Source organism: Ochotona curzoniae, unplaced genomic scaffold, assembly GCF_017591425.1.
Source record: "Ochotona curzoniae isolate NIBS_2020 unplaced genomic scaffold, NIBS_Ocur_1.0 scaffold_1037, whole genome shotgun sequence".
Lineage (NCBI taxonomy): Eukaryota > Metazoa > Chordata > Mammalia > Lagomorpha > Ochotonidae > Ochotona > Ochotona curzoniae.
The window spans coordinates 17120301-17144588 of NW_024467083.1; the positions used below are offsets into that span (position 1 = coordinate 17120301).

The window sequence follows — 24288 nt, forward strand, 5'->3', positions numbered from 1 at the left end:
GCGCCAAGATCCTATATGGGCATCGGTTCTACTCCTGGCAGTCCCACTTCCCATCCAGCTCCCTGCTTGTGGCCTGGGAAATCAGTCAAGGACGGCCCAAAGCCTTGGGTTCCTGCACCCATGTGGGAGACCCAGAGGAAACGCCTCACTCCTGGTTTTGGATCAGCGCAGCTCCAGCCATTGTGGCTGCTTGGGGAGTATATCAACGGGAAGATCTTCCTCTTTGTCTTTCCTCCTCTCTGTATATTTGACTTTACGACAAAGAAAATAAATAAACCTTTAAAAAAAAAAGGTCGTAAGATATATAGGATGATCCCATTTTTGTAAAAATCTGTGTGAAGTGGGGGGGAGGGAGACTGGGAATATAGACACTAAATGATTACAATGATTCTTCTTTTGGTGAAATTTCCTTCTGTTTCCTGATTAACAGTAAGTGTGTATTGCTTTTATAATTTTTAAAATAAAGGATTTTTTTGCCTCCTTTATTTTCCCTGTGTTTTCTCTCCTGGCAAGTTAAGCTGACAAGGTCACCCATGGCCTTGAGACTCCACACACATCTACATCAGCAGAAGGCAGGGTGTGGCCCTCCCCCAGGCGGGAGACATGGACCTTCACGTCTCTGGTCATTTGCTGCACGTAAATCTCACCTTTCAAAGTTACTCCTGTGTTAAAGGCTTTGCGGACTGTCAAACTCTGAAGCCATGCCAAGATGACATTACTGTTTACTGCTTATTTTAACACTGCCGTCATGCTAGATTCGGGGAATTTCCATGCCACTAGTTCCAATGTATTCATAACGAAATACTGGTTAGGCCATTACGACTCAAAGCATCCCAGGTCCAGAGCCACCCGGGGAACCTGGGAAATGCAGAACTGCAGGTTCGCGGGAGCTACTGAATCAGAGCCTGCATTTACCACAGTCCTCCTGGTCAAGCAGGAAAAGCCCCGCCCAAGCACAGGTGCTTTTCTCCCAGGACACTCAAGGAGCAGGAAACACCAGCAATGCTGCAGCTGTCACTATCGAACACACACCCAGAACGTCTGCTGGTCCTGGAGCCAGGTGATCTCAGTTAGGCTCACTCCCAAGTCTCCTTCCAAAGCAGGGTTCCCAGGAGCCCAGGGAGGGCTGGGACCCTGGGGTCAGGAGGCAGCCTCACTGCCATTAGATTGGCTGGCCCTAGAGTAACTGGCTACAAATGGCACCCTTGTCATATCACACACAGTGGCCCCAGCTGGTGCACAGGGTACCACTTGGGCATCTGGGGGGTCATCATAGCAGACTCACCCCCAGGGCTACAGTCTTGTGGGAGGTCACTCAGGCCCCCTGTGACATCTCCACCCTATGCTTAGGACAGCACAGCCTGCCACCCAAAGCTCATGTGCCTGGTCCCACTTCAAATATGCTCTCTCCCCTCCTATCTCTCTAGCTAGCTCCCTGGGTCCTATCCCATTACCTCCTAGTCATGACAGCTAACACCCAACTAAGGTGCTTGCTAATGAGGCAAGTCCTGCTTCCAGGAGCTTCTGTACATTAACTCATTGGAACCTGCTTGGACTGAGTCTCAGAGAAGTGGCCTGACTCCCAGATGACAGAGCCAGCACTGGGACCCAGGCTAGCTGTCTTTAGAGTCAGGTGGAATGAACAAGCAGTACTTCTTGTAGAATGCTTGGAACATTCCCTAAGCGTGTTTTCCAAAATTATTTATTTTTTGAATAAGTAAGTCCCTAATTCACTTCCCAAATGACCACCACTGCCAACCTGGCTGAAGCTGAGAGCCAGAAACAGCACAGGGCTCACTCATGAGTGGCAAGAACCCTACTACTTGAGGCTTCACTGCCAGCCGCATCCCAGGGCACACATGAGCAGGAAGCTGGAGTTGAGATTAGAGCTGGCACTCCAGCCCAGGCCCTCAGATGTGGGATCCAAATGTTTTAGCCACTGTCAACTCTGCCCTGATCGCCAGTTCCTGAAATTCTGTCAATTCCATTAGTTACGCATAAGTTTCCTTCCCAGGAATGGAAGCATCTCAGGTCATGGAATTCTCTGTCTTAATTATGTTGTAACCCCAATACCTAAAAAAGTACCTGGCTTACAGCAATACATGCTACTGAATGAACGAATGAATGAATGATGCCTACAGTAGACATCTTTGCAGGGTTCCTCATCCAAAGTTTTATAACCTTCTTATAATTTCCTAACAGGTGCTGTAACCTGCAGACCAAGTCCAGTAGGAAGAACCTGGGAGTGAGAAAGCTGCTGTATGGATGGTGAGGCCGACTCAAGGAGCATCCTCACACCACCTTGAAGTTCATTCAAGTTCAGGACAAGCAGAGCCACAAGCCTCAAGACTGCCTGGGAAGTCCTGGGATCAACTGTCAGCTCCATGGGGCCCAAGGTTCAAAGTGGGAGCACTCGCTCCACACCAGGGTGTATACAGTATGCATGGGTAGGAACCAAGGCCCCAGGACCAGGGAAACTCCATGCCCTCAGAGCCAAAGGCGGTGCCAAGATTGCTGCCAGGTGTCAAGGGGCCAGAAACGACCTGCCTCGGAAGCTGGGCCTTGAAGGAATGAGATCTTGCCAGGCAGGTGAGTGTTGTGAGGAGGCAAAGACTGGCACCAACACCATCTTTATCATCTTCTCTTGGGCTCCAACAAAAGCCTCATTCTAATTTCGATCATTAGCCCCAGGCTGTTTTCAAAAACTGTGAGAACCAGCAGAGCCAAGTTGAGGCAGTTAGCTGACTCAGGATTTTAATTTAGTCTGAAGTGGTCTGAGTAAGGAGGCCATAAAAATGAAAACTGTGGAAAGGCAGCAGTAATGGATTTAAATGGCCAATGTTGCATGTGCGCAGACTATCTCAAAGATTTCAGCTTGAAAGAAAACGCCTGAATGGGTTTCTAGCAGATAGCTATTTCACCAGCTGTGCTGCTCTGTATTTAGAAGAGATAGTACAAGATTATTAAGAAGGAAAACTATGTTTTCCAAGCACGAACCCAAAAAGTTTTGCCATCTGTTCAGAAAAAAAAAAAAGACCTCTTCAGCAGTTTATCAGTCTCGGCTGTACTGTTATATGCTAAGCTAATAAGATGTTTCAAAAACCAACTGCTTGAAATGGCTTCTAATTTTAAAAACCTGGTTCCATTTGAAATGATTCACAGAACTTTGAAAAGCTCACTTTTCACAAAATATTAAAAATAGAATTCAGGGGATCCATGCATTAGAAGTCTACCTATGCATAAACACCATTTTTTTTCCTGGCATAAATCTAGGCTGTAGGTTGCCATGTTATGTCACTGTGGGGCGGGCACGACGCAGCCGCCAAGTCATGGGGGTGACTGGAGCACTCCTGGGAGGAAAGAGCCACAGCAGCCTGGCTCTCCGAGGCCTTCCTCTGTAGTAACACCTAGCAGCCTTTCCACCATACAGCAGATTTTAGCTTCTGCTATTCTAAATAAAGATTTATTTATTTTTATTGGAAAGGCAGATTTACACAGAGGAGAGACAGAAAGAGCTTCCAACCACTGGTTCATTCTGCAATGGACCTCAAATGCCACAGCTGAGCCAATCCAAAGTCAGGAGCCAGGAGCTTCCTCCAGGTCTCCCACATATGCGGGTGCAGGGTCCCAAGACCTTGGTTGATCCTGCACTACTTTCCCAGGCCACAAACAGGGAGCTAGAAGTGAAGTGGAACTGCCGGGATTAGAACTGGTGCCCGTATGAGATCCCGGCGTTTGCAAAGGGAGGATTAGCCACTTGAGTCATGGTGCCAAGCCCTCTGCTGTTCTAAATAAATATCAATAGGCATCTTCTGGGACACAAGGGTCAGTATTCTAGTAGGATTAGCAACTCTTGAAAATAGCACTAACTGATACTGGATGCCTGCCCTCTCAGGCCTCCTGTTTATGACTGCATTTGGAAAGCCAATGTGCTAATTCTCACTGGCTGTTCCTGGACTATGGACATAGGGGTAAATCATTTATGCCGTCCAGGCTGCCAAGGTCTCAACTGTAAGCTACAGTAATACATACATACTCGTTTATCTGAATCTGATCATTTCAAGGTTGCTTACATTCTAGCAATGTAATTGTGCTACACTTGATCTTAGCCAAAAGATCTACAAGTGATTATTTCTGTGACTGTGTTATGCCATTAAAAGGAAGATACAAAGAATATCAAAATGATTTAATTAACAAGCATGTGACAGATATATGTATATAGATATAATATTCAACAAAGAGAATTCATTTTCTTCAAATCCATTATATTTACAAGAATGTGTCTTGTATTATTCCAGAAGAAAACTGTTGACACATTATTATTTTTTTAATGTATTTTTACTTATGTGAAAGACAGAAGAGAGAGAGAGAGGAAGACACAGAGCGAGCTTCATCTGCCGGTTCAGTGGCCACAACAGCAGGTCTGTAAGAGGCTACAGGCAGGATCTTCATCCAGATCTCTCATGCAGGCTGCAGGAACTCAGGTACGTGGGACATAACCTACTAGATGCCTCTCAGGATACATTAGTAGGAAACCAGATTAGAAGGGGAACAACTAGAACTCAAACCAGCACTCAGGTAAGAGATACCAGCATTGCAAGAGGCAGCTTCACCTCCTGTACCACACACCAGCCCCACAACAAATCCTCAAGCATTAGAAATCTTACCGTCCATATTCTCTGGTCACTAAAAAAAAAAAAAAAAGCCCAGAACAGCCTGCCCATGTAGGGCTGGCATTTGCCTGGTGGTTGGGCTGCCACTTGGGACACTTAGATCCTACAGGAGTGTCTGGGTTCCAGTCCTGGCTCTGCTTCCAGCTCTAGCTTCCTGCAAAGGCACACCTGGGAGACAGCAGGTGATGGGCCCGGGCACCCATACAGATGATCAGGACTGAGTCCCTGGCCTTATCCTGGCCTGATCCCAGCCACTGCAGGCATCTGGGAAGTGAATCATCAGGAGAAAGATTCATTTCCTCTCTCTTTCTCTCCCTCTCTCTCCCTTTCAAATATAACAAATAAAAATTAAAATCCTATGTAAAGGGAAATTTTAACATTCATCTAAATAACTTTGAATTCATTGGAAATAACACTGGAAACTAAGGATAATTTGCAAGTGAATGATAAGCAAGAGAACAACATACAAAACCAATTTAATGCAGTTAAAGTAGTGCTCTGAGGAAATTTTATAGTCTTAAAATGAATTAAGAGAAAAATTAGAAAAATCAATAAAGTAGCTATTTGAAACAGGAAGACAGAAGAAATATAAATAAACCAAGGAAAGGAAAAGGATTCATAAAAATAAGCTGAAATAATGAGATTTGAAAGAATTGGATTAATAAACCATGTTTTCTTTGAAACTAAAAAATAAATCACTAGTAAGTTTGGGAAACATGAATATCATTAAAAATGAGAAAGGAAAATACAACCGAAAATGTTTTAAACAAGTCCATATCAACACAGTGTGCAATCTCAATGAGAGGGGCACATGTCAAGGAAAATATGTTGTAAAAATTCACTAAAAAAAAAGGTAGGAAACAGGAAAAGACCGATAAGATTAAAAGTCTGAAAGGTTGCAAAAATATCTTTCCCCTAAAAGGTAGCAAGAAGTGAGTTCAACCAAGTCTTTAACAGATATGTCTGTTGTACGTCATTCAACTTTTCCAGAAATCAGACAAGGACAAGTTTCCCAACTCATTGTAGAGTTCAACATTAGGATATTCATAGCCATACTCCCCTGCACCAATACATTAAGGCAGAAAAACACAATGAATTTCTCAATCACACTTAACTAAACATTTTACAACAGAAACTCAATCTAGAAAGCCTAAGCTAGAAGGAGACATTCTTAGAGCAGCTGATCCAGTGGAGAGCCCTGGAGGCGCTTGGGAGAATTCCCATACTCCCATGCACCTGTGCCACAGCAATGATCTGACCTTGTACTGGAACACCTTCCGGTAAAACACAGCAATAAAAGGAAATGAGGCAGATAAGAACTTGAGGGAAGACAAGATATCAGGTCTAAAGATGAAAGGGGAAAGAACCTATCATTATGTTCAGATGTTGTCATTGTCACACTAGAAAACTAAACTAACCAACTGAAAATCAACAACCCCCGGGACAGGATGACATGGGGAAGCCTACACAAAACCATTAGATATGTGACTTTCTCTATTTCCTGTCCAACAATTAGAGAATACATCCATCAACAGCAATAAGACAAGCCATAACAATCAGGAGTAAACAAAAGATGTGGAAAATTTACATGAAGACATATGCATGTTCACACAGAAATAATCATTGCAGAAACCTTAATTCCTCCCAATATAAATTCAATGTGATACAAACAAAATCCCATTTGACTAAAGAAATTTGCCTAAGGAAAGTTAATGAGCTGAATATAAAGTCAGTTAGTTTGGAAGCAGCAGTGGCATATGAGGCTAACCTTCCGCCTGTAGTGCCAGCATCCCACCTGAGTGCTAGCTCTAGTCCCAGCTACTCCACTTCTGGTCCATATCCCTGCTAATGGCCTAGGAAAGCAGTAGAGGATGGCTCCAGACTTTGGGACCCTGCAGCCATGTGGGAGACCTGGAAGGAGCTCTTGGTTTTCAGCATCAAACTGGCCTAGTTCCGGCCGTGGTGGACACTTGGGGAGTGAAGCGGCAAACAGAAGAGCCCTTTGTCTCCCCCGTGCCCTACCCCCGCCCCCCATCACTCTGACCTTCAAGTAAAATAAATAAATCTTGAAAAAAAAAAGAGTCATCCAAGGATTTTAAATAATAATTCCCTGCCTTTCAAATTAAAAATAAACAAATAAATAATTTTTAAAAAATATTTCAGGCCCAGCGCAGTGGCCTAGATGCTCAAGTCCTCACCTTGAATGCACCAGGATCCCATATGGGTGCCAGTTCTAATCCCGGCAGCTCCACTTCCCATCCAGCTCCCTGCTTGTGGCCTGGGAAAGCAGTCAAGGACGGCCCAGACGCTTGGGACCCTGCATCCGCTTGGGAGACCTGGAGGAAGCTCCTGGCTCCTGCCTCTGGATCAGCACAGCACCAGCCATTGCGGCCACTTGGGGAGTGAATCATTGAGTGGAAGATCTTCCTCTCTGTCTTTCCTCCTCTCTGTATATCTCTGACTTTCCAATAAAAATAAATTAATTTAAAAAATATTCCCCCACAAAATAGAATTCCCAAAACATAAGCCATAGGATTTAGGAATTGTGGTTAATGTAGAAATAGAAATATAGACCAATGGAATGCAATAGAATCCATCTCATCTAAACATGAATGTTTTGTATTCAATAAAAGTGGCGTTTTGAATCAGCTGAGAAACCCTGGCCTTCATTTAAGCACTAAGACTAAGACTGAAGCAAGGCCAAGGTGATAATTAAATAAAATGTAGGAAAGCAGTTCTAATCTAGCATGCAGAAGAGAATGAAGCAAGGGACAAAGCGAGACCCAAAAATCTAAGAGAAGAAATAAAACGATGGAGCAAGACCTCTAGGGGGCCTGAGGCGGTGACCCCAGGGACGTGACTGGGGTGGGCGAGGAATGAGGGAAGGGAGAAAGAAGAGAGGGAAATGTGGCAGTCTGGAGACAGAGCAAAGGCATACTTGCTTCTGTAAAGCAGAAGACCGGCGTGGATGAGGGGAGGAAGGCCTTGAGAGGCCAAACCTCATTTCTTGATCCCTTGGCTCCTGGTGCTAGCATGTGAGAGAACCAAATGACTGGTGGACTACATTCTGACAAGCAAGATGCACAAAATTTAAACAAATATTCTTGGATGTGTCTTCTAAGTAATCAATAGCAAGAGGCTCTTCATAAGAGAACAGTTGATAGAAGCAAGTTAGAGGATTAGGCAGTGACTCTGCAAGTCTGTGCCCTATGGGAAGCCATTAGCCTCTGGACTCAATACTATGAAGTGTTCCAATGCATTGGGACCCCAGGGTCATAGGAGAGCATTTGTCCCGAGGTGGCTTTCACTGAGTTTTGGGAGGGCTGGGTCCCTCCTTCATCCCAGTGTTGAAAGCTTCTCCCATATATGGGCTATAACAGCAGTTAAAACTCTTGATTTATACTGGTGACAGGCACAGTGTGGTTGTAACTAGGTTATAAATAAATAAGGCATTGCGTAAGTTTGGTCTTAATGTGCACAGAGCCTGTCTTTAAACTGACTGCCAAAACAAGAGATTCCTTGGAAAATAAATATCATTGCTCTATTAATTTTTAAACAAACAGCAGATGCCTATGGAGATCTTTTCTTCCCAGAAAGAAAAATAAGTCTTCAGGAAATATCAATATTGGAATCCCTCCTTGCTGTTTAATTTCTTGGTGTTCAAAAAAGAAGCAGACAGAGGTTTCATTCATTTTGAAAGAGTAAAAGTGCCCCTGAGGAAAAAGTTACCTAGGGATGTTAATGCTGAAAAACAAGCCATTAAAAATATCTTGGCATCAAGATTGATTCTAAATACTATGAATAGAAAGAGCTGAACAAATATTAAGCCCGCGAAATGGATTCCTCCAATTCATCCCCCACCTAAAATTACATGGAAGCGATCCTAGCCTTGAGTCCTAAGATACACCTTAAAATTATCTGGAGTGGAGAAAGAAGAGTGTAATGCCATAAAAAGGATCACTTGGAAACTGCAATGTGAGTGTGAGTCCAAGTTTCCAATGGGAATTAACTCAAGATTCCTTTGACTTGAAGTGTGTAAATGTGTTCCTTCTATTAGGATTTGTGGGTGCATCACTCCAAGATGAACCAGCTTTACAGTGATCCTCCACTGCTCACTGCCCCCTTGGGATAATCAGAGAATGGGACAGGAAAGGGGTGGGGCTAGGGAGGAAAATGATGGGAATATAACAAAGACAGGATCAGGCAGGAAACCGGAAAGCACAAAAGCTGAAATGAAAAGAAGAGGAGGGACTTGGACAGAAAGCCCTCTGCAGTCAGTATGCAAGCCTTTCTAGGGTCTCCTTGTGCTCCTCTGGAGCTCAGAAGCAATCTTCCTAACAGGCAGTGAAATACAAAAGTCCCAGGCGACCTTGCTCACTGGGTGTGCCATCTGCAGGGCCCTTCATAGCACACACAGCAGGCACCCCGTACTGCTGGTGCCAGGAAGCAGCATTTTTGCTCATTGACGACACAGTTTTCCTGATCCTACACCAACAGCTGTCCAAGCCCCCAACCAGCAGCAACCACATCAGAACCCCACCTGCAGGAGATCACCTTTGATGCCTCCATCTTACAGAGCGGCAGGCTTTAACCTGACTTTTCTGGACCAAAGTCACCAACAGTTAGGGATTTGTGCTGGGATCTTGCAGTTGCAAAGTCAGAATATTCTCCCTGGTGGCCAAAAACTCCTACTCAAGATATTCAAGTTCAAGTTCAAACACCCCTGCAGCCGTCAAGTAGCTAAGATTGTTCTCATGTAAACAAAACACACCATACAAGTGTGCCCTTAGTAGTGTCAAAACAAAGCCATCATCCTTTTCCAGTTCAATTTTAGAGCCTGACATCTAAAATCAAGGCAACTCCAGCGTCAGTAGCCACCGCTGCCACACAGCACAGAGCAGCAAGGCACAGTGACGTCCGGCTGCTCCAGCAGAAGCTACGGAGGCCACAGGCAAACCTCCCTAGTTGGACCCTCATTGTGCCACAGATAGCAGAATGAGCTTTAACTATGCTTTCCTATTATTTAATCCATACATCAATGTTACATACACTACAAAAGTTGATCTTATTGTCCCTGTTTTATACAGAAAGTCATTGGAGCTCTAGGAAAGATGTCTGAGACCACTCACATAGAGCTTGAAAACGAACTGTAGAGATCTCAAGATTTGGTTCTATGGGCTGTTGGAGGGAAGGACCAGTGGGAAGATTCAGCCAAAGCTATGAATTGCAGACATCACCATATGCAGGCTCATGCAGATACGTGTTTAAGCATGCAGGGAGGGTCCTGTCTTACGTCACTCACTCATCCCCAGTCACTAATCATTCCCTGAGCATGGTCTGGCCCAGGCCAGAAGTACAAAATACAAAAATCATGTCAGGGCTAGGCCCTGACTTGGAAATCTTACTCCACTGAGAAAATAGGCCATTATTTCAATGCATTTGCTGACTGGAATGAATGAGACTTAAGACAGATTTCAAGGATGCGGCGTGAGGCTGGGACCGGGCAGAATCCACAAGACTTGAGAAGAACAGACAAGTTGGAGAGAGATTGCCAAGATCAGGGATAAAGCACAGTGGGGCTACGGACCAGGCCCGGCAGGGTGTAAGTTCAGATGCTGTCACTGCTTAGTTGTACCATCTTAACTGATTTGCATTCTTTGTCAGCTCCTTTGTCTATAAAATTCAGATTCAAATTCAGCCCTCACCTTCTACGAAGATTAAATGAAACCATGCAATTGGACATAGTACAAATACTCCTCAACTTATGAACTTAAAAATCCAATCAACTCATCCTAAGCTGAACAAGTAAATCAAATGAATTCAATCTCCTTGACCTATAGAACCTCAGAGCTTCCTTTAGCTTTCCACACGATCAGAGTGCTAATGTGAGACCGAAGCTGAGCGAAGGCATGTAACACAAACCTCTGTTCTGGTCAAATGTCGCCTAGCTCATGTCAGTTATTGAACATGGTCTGCTCGTAGAGACCGCATTTACCTTGTGATCATGTGGCTGACCGCAAAGCGCAGACTGCTACCACTGACCAGCATTGCAAGAGTATTATATATTAGCAACCACACACACACCCAAAATATATTTTGAAGTAACATATTTGAAGTTCAGTTTGTCTGGATGACCACTACTTTCACAAGTGAAAAGAAAAAAATCACGAGTCGGGTCCGATGCAATAGCTCATTAGCTAAGTCCTCGTCTTGCACATGTTGGGATCCCATATGGGCACTGGTTTGTGCCCCAGGTGTTCCACTTCCCTTCCAGATCTCTGCTTGTGACCTGGGAAAATAGTGGAGGATTGGCCAAGGTCTTGGGGGACTCTGCACCGGCAGAGGAGACTCAAGGGAAGCTCCAGGCTCCTGGCTTTGGATCAGCTGGGGAGTGAACCGGCAGATGGAAGATCTCTTTGTCTCTTCCCTCTGTAAATCTGCCTTTTCATAAAAATAAATAAGAAGCCAGGACCTTCTTTCAGGTCCCAAGCGTCTGGACCGTCCTCGACTGCTTTCCCAGGCCACAAGCAGGGAGCTGAATGGGAAGTAGAGCAGCCAGAACATAAACTGGTGCCAATATAGGACCCCGGTGCATGCAAGGTGAGGACTTTAGCCACTAGGTTACAGCGCCGGGCCCAAAATAAAGAAATCTTAAAAAGCAAAAAAAAAAAAACCCAAAAAAAAAACCCAAAATTGAGTGGCAAATCTGGGTCTGAGTCCTGGATCCCTACGTCCGTTTCCTGCTAAGGCATACTTTTCAAGGCAGCATGTGGAGGTTCAGTATTTGGGTTGCTGCCATCCATGTGGGAGATCCAGAATGAGCTCCCAGCCCCTGGCTCCAGCTCAGCTTAGCCCTGGCTCTTCAGGCATGTGGGGAATGAATACACAGAGAGGAACTTGCTTCTCCCTCTTCCTCTCCCTCCAACTTTTATAAATTCTAAATATGACCACTGCTTTTTTGGTTTGTTTGTTTTTTGTTTTGTTTTTATTATTTTTGTAAGTTGGACCATTGTTAACCTGCAGATGATTCATACTCCATAGATGGTAGCTGCTGCTGGGGTCCGTGCAGTAGATGTGGGGGACATGAGAGGGTGAAGAGTGTTCCATTGCAGGCAGGGCCCACCCGGCGGATGTCTCTACAACCACCTGAATGCAACTCCACCTTCTTTTGCATGGACACTGGACCACCCTGTGGAAGAATTCTAATCCATCCTGGCATTTGCTACTGCGAGGTTAACCTTTTGCTCAGCCTGAGCTTGGAGGTCAGTGTCTTGCAAATGGGGCCCTTTATCATTCCTATTGTCTTGGCTGTCCCCATTGAACCTATGCTAATCAAGGGATCTAGATTTAGGCCTTCATTCTTTAGACTCCCCTTTTCTTTGTGGTACAAGATTGAGTTGTAGGATAAGAATTGTAGCAGGAAATTCTAGGTAATGTTAACAGGAACTTCTGTTGTTTCTAGGTAAAACTAATGGCAGAATTATCCTTAGAAACACCCACTTGGTCATGACGTAAAAAGTCTGAGCCAGAATTTGACTGATTTTGTATAAATAAAGTGGACAGCTTTTGTGCGTAGTCCATTATGATCATGAAATCCTAGTGGTCCGTCTCTTTCCTTCCTCTTTACGCCTCATCCACGCACCCTCCGCGAGTTCTGAACTCAGCTGGAGCTGGACTCCGGCAAGCTGCCATTATTCTTTAAAAAAAAAAAAAAAGACTTATTTATTTATTTTTATTGGAAAGTCAGATATATAGAAAGGAGGAGAGACAGAGAGGAAGATCTTCCGCTTGCTGATAGACTCCCCAAGCAGCCGCAATTGGCTGGAGCTGTGCCAATCTGAAGTTAATCTGAAGCCAGGAGCTTCTTCTGGGTCTCCTACATGGGCGCAGGGTCCCAAGTGTCTGGGCCGTACTCAACTGCTTTCCCAGGCCGCAAGCAGGGAGCTGGATGGGAAGCGGATCCAATGGAATTAGAACCGGTGCCCCTACGGGATTCTGGCACATGCAAGGCTACTGCGCTAGACCCAGCTGCCATTATTCTTATTAATACTAAACATGAGTAGACAAGAGTTTGGAAATAATTGAGATTTATATATATGAATATATATAGTCATTCATATATTCATATATTTATTCATATATATAGGAGTAAATTTTTTAAAGGAAGGCAAGTCTGATGCATGTATTTTTTGTTTCCCCCTTGATCTGTTCTGCATCTCTGCATCCCAGCCATGAGGCTGGCCTTTAACAGACTGCATCCAACTGTCCCCTTTGCTCTGGCTATCCTTGCATTCAGTCAAGAGGGTGGAATAACAGGGCAAGGATGTGAGAGAGGATGAGATAAGAGTCCTTATTTCCTTGACGTCCTCCTCTCCACATCATCACAGGTTCTCTCTGTGCTCCTCTATCAAGAGCCTCAGGGCTTGTCAGTTACTCCTACAGCCACAATTCTCTCCTCTGGCTCTAGGACCGGCTTTTCCTCTGTTCCTTCAGGCCTGAGGACAAAGCAGTGAACCCTGTTCCTTCCGTGAACTGCTTTTCTACCCGCACACTGCTGTAAAATGATGCCTGTATTCACATCTACTCAGTTCCCGGATCAAGTCAGCCATCTGATCCCTGCCAGGACCATAACTGATAGAATGAGGCTCATGGACAAAGATCGAGTTTCCAGGCTGGGATGTGGGAAGGTGGTGATCAGACCTCAAGAATGTGGAAACGCCAACAAGACCAAGTAAAGCCATCAGTGTTGGACAAGGTCAAGTTTGCAGTAATGGCAGAATAGCCCTGTAATATATACACACAATGGAGCCCGGGGGGGGGGGGGTGTCGGGGAGAGGTTGGAATCAGTGAATTGGGGATTGGTAGCATAAAAAGGGCAAATAAAATCTGAAGGGAGAATCAGGTGTTTGAACAAAATAGGATAAACAGAAAAAGAAAGACCACTACGAATTATAGTTCAGGTTTTGAAATTTAAGTTGCATTATATTTCAGGGATAAAGCTTGGATTTCTAGGTAGAAATGGGCCTCATTTAATCTTCACCATAAATTAAGGTGGCAGGCATCTACGGTTTTATAACGATCAGCAGAACAAAGATGCTGGCTCCAGAACCCACATTTCTCTGCTAGGGGTTACTGCTCAGGCCAGGGAGGTCAGTTTTAGTCCCATCTTAACTTCTCCCCAAAACAAACCAAATGGGCTTGGAACTCACAAACTACAGATTGGCACCATCAGGAGCCACCTTTACCATCTTCCAAATCCTAAGAAAGTACCCCACTTTAACATCAGAAAGAAACTTCCAGAATCGGGGTCTCTGATGGCTTTACCTCGAACCAGCTCCTTGTGATTCCCTCAGCCCTGCCAGTTTCCAAGACCCTCACTTTTTGGAGCTCCCCTTTACCATTATTTGCTCCCTAACCTTTTGACCTGGCTCCTGATCCACCACCTCATTGCAACCAATCCTTCTGACCCCTTGGTGGTCAAATGCAGTCCAAAGCACACCATGCTTTCCTTCCTTGGTTGACCCACTCCCCACTTCCTAAAGCCTCTTCTCTTGACTTCCACAGTTCTGCTTCTGCAGCCTACCTCTGACCTTCTGGATAGCCCCTCCCCAGCCTCCTCCTTAGATCTCTCTTCTTTATCCTTTGCCCAGGTCCTGCCCCTGTGGCTATTTCTGATGATTGTACCATTGGTCTGGGCAATCCCTTCCACTCCATAACCTCAACCCACAGCTAAGCCCAAATCTACCCTTTGGGACTACCTACTGAAGCCACTACCTACTGAACCCTTCCACTTGGAAGTCTTAGCTACCTCAGACTCAAGGTGAATCAAACCAAACTTGACATTTTTTCTCCTGCCTGTTTTCCATGCCCATTCTGAACTGGATCCTCCACTTCAATTGCCTGAAACTTAGCCAAGCCTTCTCCCTCCTTTATTGACCTCTTTCAATATGCTGTTACTTCCACAAGGGCTTAGAATTGTCCCCCCTTTTCTCCATGGCCAGCCTTAGTGCAGGGTCTCACAACTCAGCTTTCTGACCAATCTCTGTATTGACAGACTTCTCTTTGTGTTGCTTGCTATTGCCTGACCTTAAATCTTTCACTTTTTCCCCTGTCACTCAACCTCAAGTCTAAGCTTCCTAGCAGGACATACAGGCCTGGCATCATGTGTCCTTTGATCCTTAGCCGTCTCTGTTGCACATCACTGCATCTATCCTGGGCTCTATCTGATAAATTACAGAATTCACATAGCTTCTCCTACCAGCAGCACTTCCCTGCCCCTGCATCTGTTATTTTCTAGAACACTCTGCTGCCTCTAGTCTGCCAATCTCATCCCTATTTTTCTTCATCTGTTTAGTCAGATGTCACTTCCAGGAAGCCTTCCCAAGTGTCCCCTGACTGGCAAAGGCAAGCTCTTCTCAGCTGCCATCAGCATCATCTCTCTAACATTTCCCAAGCTCTGTTTGAATTTTCTCTTTTCCACCCTCGCACACTTCCATTATTCTTACAAGACTAAACCACTTAAAAAACAAAAACAAAAACTTGTTCATTGCCAAATCCTTAGAGTCTGGTGGCCAACATCTAGGACACACAAAGTGCTTGATTTGTGTTAGCTGAATGATGCATGAATGACTTAATTTACATAATGCATGATCAGCTGTGTCTCCTAGCATCTGGGTCCTCCTACTTCTTGTCCATACTGTTGGCAGGCTGAAACTTGCTTGTGCCTACATCAGGACTTCTGAACTTGTGCCTTGTTGTTGACCCAATCGCCCAAACTACATCTTCAATACAAGCACATTTGTGGTTTTCTTGGTCTCAGCCTTTTGCCTCCTTATTCTACTCCAGCTTCCCATGGCCATGGCTCTAATGACAAACAGACATTAATGACCAACAATACAAATACTGAACTGACTAAATGCAAAAGCAAGTAAGGACATGGAAGTAAAAGATTTTTGATCTGAAAAGTATTACTTCAAAGTTTACAAGTTTCAAAGTCACATATTGAGTTGCCAGAGACCAGTAATTTTTGCAATCTATATTCCCTGAGATTCATCAACTACAGAGAAGCTCACGCTGCCCAGTGATGATGAGCTGGCTGTGAGGAGGAACAGCCCTGAGTAGCTTCCCCTGAGAAGTGAAGAGGGCTGAATACATACAGAAGCAGAATTCCAAGTTCTTTAACCCCATAGACAGAGCTATTTTAATATTTGGCAAGATGTTCCCTGCCAGAACATTCCCATTCTCACCATGGTTCATAAAACTTGGTGCTATGATTTGTACTGATGATGCAAATGCCTTACTAAAGGATTTAAAACCTGACTAAGAGTCATTACCTCTGTTAGGTCTTGCAAATGGCAGTTAGAGTCCTGCTTTATTCTATTGGAAAATTCTTGCACCTGCAGCAAAAATGAGTAAGATTTTATTAATGGCGTGGGTGCTCATGTTTGACTTTGGTTACTTCTATGGTTTGTAACAAGCTCTAAAGGAGTTACTTTGGTCATCAGCTCATCTGTCTGTTCTTTCAAGCTCTGACACATCTGTTTTCCTTGGGATATCTTCTGAAATATGGAAGAAGAACTTGAGAGACGATCTTTCTGCCAGGTTGACGACAGCTTTAAGAGCTTTGTCTCAGATTCTGTTCCTGGATAGGGAAGGATACACTTTGGCTCCCATCCATCTCAAGTTATCACGGCTTTGTTCTTAAGCACTGAGTGGAGATCTGTGGCAGTCACCACCACTGCCATTTTAAAATCAATTTTCAAACCATTGTATATATATTTCTCAAACCAAAAAAAAGTTTTAAAGACACTGGTACCTGGGAGACGTTCCTGGCAGACAAGGACTGTAGGCTTCATCTGCATAGCAAAAGGACAAGATGACATTTAGTGCTGGTACTGACTGGGAATGCTGTCATTCACACCATGACCCCGTGTGTTGTGATTCTTGTGGAAGCAGTTCCATGCTGTCATCACAAGCCAGGGCCATGATGCCAAGGCTGAGCTCCACACTGACGTTTCTTTGCTGGGGGCCCTGGCAATTGCCTTATGGCCGTACAATTCACATTCTTTGCGATAAAAGCAGGAAAGTAACAGGGTCTTGTGGGCACTAAATGTTAGACATCCACTGCAGTATCAGACATATGGGAAGCACTCAACAACAATGCGAGGATGCTTCAAGAAGTTTGTGGAAAAACAATTTAAGTTTATTTTTGAGCAAAGAAAACATAGAAAGCCATACTTTTTTTTCATTATGCACATTTTCCATGAACTTTCTGAAGACCCCCTCATACATGTAAGGTGCTATTATTATCATACTGGATACCCCCATGTGGGATACTTGAACATGTTTTCTGGAAGCTTGAGGACAAGCATGCTGTTGGTCCTGCCACCAGCTCTGTTGATGTTGTTCTCATTAACAGTGAAGCCACAGGAGCCACACTAGGGCATGCTATACTCTCAAATGTGTGGCAAGCCGGAGACTGATTTCTACTCACCCCAGTAACTGGGCAACTGGACAAGAGTTGAAATTCAGACTGATTCAGCTTGGAGACTTTCCCGTTGTCCCTGATACATAAATCTCAAACACATTAGTGCCAGGCAGTCAAACGGTCGTAGCAGTCACAGTAGACCGTGGTCGTTAAGAATATCTCGAGGATATAATAGCCCTGAAACCTACAGGATCTGGTTCTTCAATCTGAGTTGCTGAGACTGGGGAAAAACACCTGCCTCAAACTCCCACTTCCAGAGAGAGAGAGAAACAAGCCTGATAGCCGTTCTGCTCCTACTAACCTTAGCCGCTGGAGGACTGGACCCAACACAGTTGTTCACCTGAAAGTAGAACAAGAAACACTGAGACCTCCCTATGCCACAGGGGTGTAGATTTCTCTGAGACCTAGAGAAGAACCCAGTCATGGTCATGTGGACTGCCGTCTCCCAATGCGTGTGGGATTCCTTTTTATTTTTTTTTAAGATTTATTGATTGATTTATTACAAAGTCAGATATACAGAGAAGAGGAAAAACAGAGAGAAAGATCTTCTGTCCGATGATTCACTCCCCAAGTGAGCGTAATGGCCGATGCTATGCCAGTCCGAAGCCAGGAGCCAGAAACTTCTTCCAGGTCTCCCACACAGGTGCATAGTCTCAAGGCTTTGGGCCGTCCTTGACTGTCTTCCCAGGCCACAAGCAGGGAGCTGGATAGGAAGCAGGGCCACCGGGATTAGAATTGGCGCCCATATGGGATCCCGGCACGTTCAAGGCGAGGACTTGAGCCTCTAGGCCATGCTGCCAAGCCTGTGTGTGGGATTCTATTCAAATTCCCAGAGAACTGGGGGCAGCGCTGTGGCCTAGCAGGTAAGGATGCTGTCTGTAATGCTGGCATCCCTTATGCATGATGAGACATGTCCCAGTTGCTCCACTTCCAACTCAGCTTCCTGCTAATGTGCCTGGGAAGAGAGGTAGAATATGACCCAAATGCTTGGACTCCTATACCCATATGGGAGAAAGAACAGGCAGATCAGCTGATGACCAAATTAACACCTTTGGAGCTTATTACAAACCAGTTCATAAAGCTCCTAGCTCCTGGCTCCTGGCTTTTGTCTGGCTCAGCCCTGGCCATTGTAGCCACTTGAGTGGTAAGCCAACAGATGGAAGATTTTCTTTGTCTCTTTCTCTCTTTAATTCTTTAAATATTTCATTTTATTTATTTGAAAGGCATCAATAGAGAAAGAGAAATGTTTCCTCTGCTGGTTTATCCCCTAAATGGCCACCACTGCCAGATCTAGGCCTATCCAAAGCCAGGAGCCAGGACCTTCTTCTAGGTCTCACATGGGTACAGGGGCCCAAACACTTGAGCCATACTCTGCTACTTTCCAGACACATTATCAGAAAGCTGGGTTAACACCTACAGTTGATGCCAATACCACAGGTGGCAGCTTTACCAACTATGTCACAGTACCACCCTCAGTAACAACTGAGCCTGGGCAAAGCCAAAGCCAGGAGCCTGGAACTCTGTGTCTGCCACATGGGTCAGGGGCCCAGGTGCTTGAACCATCATCTCTGCCTTCCCAGGTGCATTAGCAGGGAGTTAGATCAGAAGTGGAGTAGCCAACACTCATACGGAACGCTGACTGTGCAGGCAATGGATTAATTCATTGCACCACAGTGCTGGCCTCAATTCCCCTTACTATTAAACCTCAAATAATCAATGGGACCCTAAGCCTCAGCACGATAAAGGTAGAGGATGACCAGAATGAGGTAAGGAAGTAACAGAAGTAAAATAAATTAAATGCTAATGAAGTTTTATGATAAATGTTAACAATGTAACAAATTTGAGTCAATTTGATCTTAATTTAATTTACCATTGATAGAGGAATAATCTATGTAGCATACATAGGCCAGGTCCCTGGGGAAGGTAGAAAGACAAAGATAAGGTTGATGACTTCCTGAGTCTTCAAACTAAAGGAAGCCATGGACATCTCTAATGGATTTGTGGCAGAGTGGGTTAAGCTGCCACTTACAATGCCGGGATCCCATTTCAGTGTGCCAATTCAAGCCCCTGTTGCTCTGCTTCTGGTACAGCATTCCACTAATGTGCCTGGAAAATCGAGAGGTTGCCCCATGTCCTTGGGCCCCTGACATCCATGTGAAAGAGTGGAATAGAGCTTCTGGCTCCTGGCTTGGGCCTGAACCAGTCCCAGCCATTGCAGCCATTTAGGGAAAGATCAAGGGGAAAGAAATCTTTTCCCTTTCCCCACCTTTCTGTGTGTCATTCTTTCAAATACATAAATGAATCTTGAAAAAAAATTAGACAGCGGGCCTGGCGGCATGGCCTAGAGGCTCAAGTCCTGCCTTGAACGTGCCGGGATCCTATATGGGCGCCAGTTCTAATCCTGGTAGCTCCACTTCCCATCCAGCTCCCTGCTTGTGGCCTGGGAAGACAGTCAAGGACGGCCCAAAGCCTTGGGATTCTGTACCTGTGTGGGAGACCTGGAAGAAGTTTCTGGCTCCTGGCTTCGGACTGGCATAGCATCGGCCATTATGCTCACTTGGGGAGTGAATCATCGGACAGAAGATCTTTCTCTCTGTCCCTCCTCCTCTCTGTATATTTGACTTTCCAATGAAAATAAATAAATCTTTTTTAAAAAATTAGACAGCTATAGGTCACTATGATCCAAAACAAGCTGAGATAAACATGCTCACAAAAGTACTAAACCAAAGAAGACAGAGCAAGTGGGACTTAGGTGATCTGAAAAGTTGTGTGGCCTAAAAGGATGTGAAGGAGCTAGTGAGAATGAGCAGCTCTTTGGTGAGTAAAGCCAGGCTGCCCCTGGCGAGGTAAGAGGCCTAAAAAGAGGTGCAGGACCAGCCTGAGAACAAGTCGCAGAGGTGCAGAGTTCTGTTTAGAAGAATAAAGTGAAGTGGGGAAAAAGGAGGAAGGGAACCCAGCTTCCATATTCTTGAAGAAGATGGATTGTTTTTGGTCAGTTAATTCTCATTTGAGGACACCCATTGAGCTTCTTTTATCTATTTTTAAAGATGTATTTTATTTATTTGAAAGCAAAGTTACATAAAGAGGGGAGATCTTCCATTCACTGATGCATTCCTCAAAAGGTGACAATAGCCAGAGCTGGGACAGGCTGGAGCCAAGAGCTTGGAATCTCATCAGAATCTCCAACACGGGTAGCAGGAGCCCTAGCACCTGGGCCATCTTCTGCTACTTTCCCAAGCACATTAGCAGGAAGCAGGATTAGAAGTGGAGCAGCTGCAACTCCAACTGGTGCCCATAGGGGATGCTTGCATTGCAAATAATGACTTAACTGGCTACACCACAATGCTGGCCCCTCGTGGAGCTTTGGAGAGGTCAAGTTATTCATCCAGGGTGCCCCAGGGCCTGAACTGGAACCAACTCTCTCTCATGGAACCTCTAATAACCCACCTGCTAGGGATGAGCAGCACAGCCCTGTGTCTTTCACAGAGAGTATTCCACTTACCTGTGTTTGCTGTGAAACTTTTGTGATTTTTCTTTTCTGCTCTTGATGTTGCTTTTCAGAACAATGTGACCTAGACATGGTTTCTAAAATATCATGCATAATAGCTGGCTTATATCTCAATTTAGGAGAAAAGATGGGTTGTTTAGTTATTATCAATGATCTATTCATGGTGTTAGTTTTGGACATTTTCACTTTAGGTGCAGCCTTCCAGAAATCAGGGAACTGGCAAAGAACTTGACCTTGGCCATAGTGGAACCCACTGCCCAAAAGTGCTCTTTCAGTTTCCTGCTTTTGGGGTGCTCGCCCTTGGCAGCTTTGAAGTTTATCATTTGGACCCTCAATTTCACTGGGGAGCTTTGTGTTTTCCTGATGGTGGTTCTGTTCAGCAACCTCTGGCCTTTCTGGGTCATGGGCATTTTCCTCTGCTGTGATTCCCCTTTGGGACTTCCGGCTGCTTTCACCATCCCTTTTAAGGCTGAGTCGGTCTGTGATGGCTGGGCTTTGCTGTTTCGGGCAAGGACTCTGAATATAACCTGAAATTATATTTTCAATGATGGCTGCTTCTTCAGAGCTGTCTGAACTCCAGGTTTTTTGGGGAGCTTTATCTTCAATGCCTTGACCTCTTAGGGACCGCTCTCTGGAAAGATGATGGTGTAAAATATTAGACACATTCGTCTTTGAGGTGTCTCCTTCATTAGCTGCAACACACGGAATAATGAGGCATTGCTTCTCTTTGTCATCATTTTTGTCGACAGGATTTTCAGTGATTTTGTCTGGGGCCATGACCATAGCTCTGTTTCTGAAAGTCTCCTGTGGAGCCTTTTTCTCAGGGGCATCTCCGACTGAAAGAGTCTGATCAGCCACATTGGTATGGGCATCATTTGAAGGAACGTTACACTCATTGTGCATCTTGCTCCTGGGGAGATCTCCATCATAAGGCAAATCCTCCTGTTGCTTGTAAGTCATGTCTTCTGAAAAGTCAGCCTCGTCCATGCTCATGCAGACCGATCTCGCTTGCTCTCTGTTCCTTGGTTTTGGGGTTCTTAACTGTGATGGTGGAGCTTCTGGTTTTCATTGAGCATCTTCATTGTGTGGCCTAGTCTGCACAAAATAAGAACAGCTTCACTGTGTAACATGTGGGGATACGTGTGAAACTATGCTTATCCTGGTATCTATGCCAGGACAAAACGAATAGTTTTTATTTAGAGACATTCAATTATAGGCATGAAGGCAGCAGGCTTAACCAAGAGCTAACTCCTCCTAAATATGACAGGATGGTTAAAAACAAAAATAGAGAAGTGTTGAAAATTTTCAGAGACATTTAGTCTACAGTTCATAATTGAAGCTTTTAAAAAAAGGTTTATTTATGTAAGAAATTTATTTATATAAGAGAGAGTTCTTTCATTCACTAGTTCACAAGTGCCCACAACAGCCATGGCTAGGCAGGATAGAGCCAGGAATTGCAACCAGATCTCCTATAAGTGTAGCAGAGTCCCGAATACTTGAGCTATCACCCATTGCTTTTCCAGGTGCATTTAACAGCATATTTAAACAGAGTAGCCAGGACTCAAAGATGGAATGCCAGTGTCACAACTGACTACACTACAATGCTGAAGACCAAATCTTTTCAAACTTCCTTAGGAAATACTCCCTGCAGTTCTCCAAGGTAGGGGCTTGAGATATAAAAAAAAGAAATAATGATTCTAAGTATCATGGGGGGTAGGCATTGCCCAGCTGTAAAGACTCTTGCTGGGATGCTCTTGTTTTGGAGTGCCTGGATTCAATAGCTCTAGTTCCTCACTCCAGATGCACTGATGGCTCATCTCAGAGGTTCCTGTGACCCATGTGAGGTACTAAGCTCCTGAAATGAGCATTTGAGGAATGGACCAGTATGGGAGCACTCTCTCTCTCTCCCCTCCCCAAACCCCCTGGCCAAGTACATTAAAATAACACACCCTGGATGTCTCTTGTCCATTTATCACCAACTGGTTATAGGTCAGTGCTACAGAAAGCTATTTCAGGGCCCGGCGCGGTGGCGCAAGTGGTTAAGTCCTCGCCTTGCACGCCCGGGATCCCATATGGGCGCCGGTTCTAATCCCAGCAGCCCCGCTTCCCTTCCAGCTCCCTGCCTGTGGCCTGGGAAAGCAGTCGAGGACAGCCCAAAGCTTTGGGACCCTGCACCCGCGAGGCTCCTGGCTTCGGATTGGCATAGTATCGGCCCGTTGTGCTCACTTGGGGAGTGAATCATCGGATGGAAGATCTTCCTCTCTGTCTCTCCTCTCTGTATATCCGCCTTTCCAATGAAAAAATAATAAAAATAAATCTTTAAAAAAAAAGAAAGCTATTTCAGCTCAGACATGACCATTCTTACTCATTCCTGTGTTTCCCTTTAAAATTTCTTTTTAATTAATACATAATAATTGCACATAGTTTTAGGGCACAATGTGTTTTTATTGATACATGCACTATGATCAAGTAGGGCAAATTAGCATATCAATTACTATTTCTTTGTAGCAAAACATTCAGAGTTCTTCCTTGTACTAGCTATTTTGAAATATGTAATATGTTATTATTTACTACTATATATTAGTATATCTCCTAAAAGTAGAATACCCCTTATCCCATACCCTTCCTTCCTGGCCTCTAGTAACCACTACTTTAGTCTCAATTTCTATGGAATCAATATTACTACTTTTTTTTTTTAATTTTATTTTGAAAGAGAGAGAATGAGTGATGGTTGTTTGTGTGTGTGTGTGTGTGTGTGTGTGTGTGTGTGTGTGTTCAATCTGCTGATCACTCTACAAATGCCTACCACGCTGGGGTTGGGCCAGACCAGGGGAAGCGAGTACTTGAGCCATCCCCTGCTGCCTCCAAAGATGGCCATGAGCAGGAAGCTGCATTAGGAGCAAAACCAGGACTCAAACCCAGACACTCAGCTAGAGAACGCAGACATCCAAGTGCCGTCTAAAGCCCTGGGCCAAATGTCTGTCCTGGCTCAACATTTTAAGATTCACACAGGAATGAGATCCTATGACACTTGTCTTTAGATGCCTGGCTTTTTTCTCACTTAACCCAATATCTTACAGACCCCCCCCTTTTTTTTAATATATGTATTTTTTATTAAATACATTGCATCATGTGACACAGTTTCATAGGCTCTGGGGATCCCCAGCCCCTCCCTGTACCCTCCTCCCATGGTGGATTCCTCTACCTGTTGCTGAATTACATTTCAAATTCAGTCAAGATTCTTTCACTGCAAGAGTATACCAAGCATAGAGTCCAGCATCTTATTGTCCAGATAAATTCAACAGTTTCTTGGGGAAACCATCTCTGGACAGACCCTTTTTTTTTTCACCTGTCTTTCCAGACAGTCTGGTTCTCTGTCCCTTGTTTCGCGTTGTGTGGCCCAAAGCAGAAGAACTAATAGAAACATGCCCAAGGGACAGAGAGGCCTTCAGAGCCAATCAGGAGCCTGATGGCCTCTGGGCAGCTTGGGGTACTCCTGGGAAAGGACAGAACAAAAGCAGGTACCATTTGCCACAGGTTCATTTTTTTTCTTTCTTTTTTTTTTTTTCTAAGGTTTATTTATTTTTATTGGAAAGTCAGATTTACAGAGAGAAGGATAG

At 44.6% G+C, this 24288-nt stretch overlaps 1 protein-coding gene across 1 annotated transcript in view; it reads right to left on the reverse strand.

The window, feature by feature from the left end:
- The window catches only part of AKNAD1 (AKNA domain containing 1), a 35333-nt gene extending 13678 nt beyond the window's left edge, over window positions 1–21655 (reverse strand). Inside the window, exons 1-5 of the mRNA XM_040999026.1 lie at window positions 20663–21655; window positions 17462–17500; window positions 16489–16528; window positions 16166–16314; window positions 16007–16069 (exon numbers count right to left, since the gene is read on the reverse strand). Of these exons, the coding sequence (XP_040854960.1) occupies window positions 16007–16069; window positions 16166–16314; window positions 16489–16528; window positions 17462–17500; window positions 20663–21655 (1284 nt within the window). The remainder of the gene's footprint in view (window positions 1–16006; window positions 16070–16165; window positions 16315–16488; window positions 16529–17461; window positions 17501–20662) is intronic.
- Window positions 21656–24288: the final 2633 nt, after the last annotated feature.